The 1,622-nt window shown below is 47.9% G+C and overlaps 1 protein-coding gene and 1 long non-coding RNA gene across 2 annotated transcripts in view; one reads left to right on the forward strand and one right to left on the reverse strand.

The window, feature by feature from the left end:
* The first annotated feature begins 281 nt into the window (after nucleotides 1-281).
* LOC108797863 overlaps nucleotides 282-1,622 on the forward strand; it is a 6,953-nt gene continuing 5,612 nt past the window's right edge. Inside the window, exon 1 of the long non-coding RNA XR_001941908.1 lies at nucleotides 282-416. This is a non-coding gene — a long non-coding RNA (uncharacterized LOC108797863). The remainder of the gene's footprint in view (nucleotides 417-1,622) is intronic.
* Nucleotides 497-1,622, reverse strand: part of MAN1A2 (mannosidase alpha class 1A member 2) — a 64,832-nt gene continuing 63,706 nt past the window's right edge. The window contains exon 13 of the mRNA XM_018569555.1: nucleotides 497-1,072. Coding sequence (XP_018425057.1) covers nucleotides 940-1,072 — 133 coding nt within the window. The 3' untranslated portion in view covers nucleotides 497-939. The remainder of the gene's footprint in view (nucleotides 1,073-1,622) is intronic.

Here is a 1,622-nt window from a genome sequence, read left to right on the forward strand (position 1 = left end):
CCCCATTCCCGACACATACGCAAGAAATGTAATTTTGTGCGCGTGTGACTGGAAGGGGACCCCTCGTGTGTTTTCACATCCATTGGGATAATAATGAGGTTACATTATGTGGATGTGAAATAAAATAACGCGATGAGCGGGGATTCACAGCAACCAGGGTGAAAAGTTGAAAATTCTGACTGTCGATTGGTTGCTATGGGTTACCGCGCCGAGTATTTTCACTCATATAATAAGCCCCATATCGACCGAGAGGAGTGATCCTCCATCGCCGGTAACAAACGATGACCCGGGAATGAGGCACGATGCAGGTCGGGTATGTACAATGTCTTTAATCCCCTGCTTGTTTGCTTTGCTCATGCTGCTAATATCCACAAATTGAAATAAAAGGGGAGGGGGGGAGCAGGTGAGCGCCTCAGGTTTGGGGGTAAAAGAGGTGGGATACAGGTAGACCCTCCCCGAATGTTGTTGCTGTCCCGCCGTGAATATCCATCTTCCAAGCGATAAGCCTCGCTGCTCAATTCTCTTCCACACGAGGGGAGCTGGGCTCCAGTTACTGGATTTGTGAAGAAAACTTTGGCAATGTCTTTCCTGCCCGCACGTTCCAAATGCTCGTTACACCGCGCAAAATCTGCCAAAAAGTGCCAGAAAAATGTGTGACTTCTTAAACCAAAAACTAAATGACAAAATGGCCTGTGACAGCCCCAGCCCCTTCTGTTTGGCCCTGAACCCCCCCCTGCAATAGCAGCCTAATTAAGCAGAGCAGTTTGGTCGGTGAAGCGCCTCCTTCCAACATTTCGGGTCGGACGCTGGCGAAAAAAAATTAATGAAATAAAATGGAATTGTGTCTGGGGACAGGAGGGTCGCCCCAGTCATTTAATAGAGGTCTGCCGGAAGGGGAAAAGCCCCATCAAGTCTGATGTGGTCCCAGTTTAAGTGGTCCTATCGTGCCACGTGGCTCCCAGGCAGCGTGCTATTGGCCAGGTGGATGACCGGTAATGGATGCGCTTCTGTGTTGAAGACCCAGTTGTCCAATGGCAGAAGGTCGTCGCTGGAGAAGAGAAGGTACAGGTACCTGCGGGAGGGGAACATGAGAGGAGTAAACATCAGATCGAATACCAAATCAATATTCATTCAAAAGTCACTAGGTACAAATGTAAATATTCAGACACGAGTATGGCAAGTGGTGGTCTCTGAGCATGCTACACATCAGATCAGAGGGAGATAGAGGGATACAAAGTAACATTGTTTATAAACATTGATCAGAGGGAGAGAGAGGGATACAAAGTAACATTGTATATAAACATTGATCAGAGGGACATAGAGAGATACAAAGTAACATTGTTTATAAACATTGATCAGAGGGAGAGAGAGAGATACAAAGTAACATTGTATATAAACATTGATCAGAGGGAGAGAGAGAGATACAAAGTAACATTGTTTATAAACATTGATCAGAGGGAGATAGAGAGATACAAAGTAACATTGTTTATAAACATTGATGCCACGCACACGGGGGCTCAGCTTCTCCCATGGGTCCCCTCTGCTCTCCCGGGCAGTGGCAGCGGGGGATCCGACACGAAGCACACAGCGGGGGGGGGGGGGGTGGGGGAGCCGCTGTCACC

Source organism: Nanorana parkeri, unplaced genomic scaffold (assembly GCF_000935625.1).
Source record: "Nanorana parkeri isolate BGI_ZX_2015 unplaced genomic scaffold, ASM93562v1 scaffold1354, whole genome shotgun sequence".
Lineage (NCBI taxonomy): Eukaryota > Metazoa > Chordata > Amphibia > Anura > Dicroglossidae > Nanorana > Nanorana parkeri.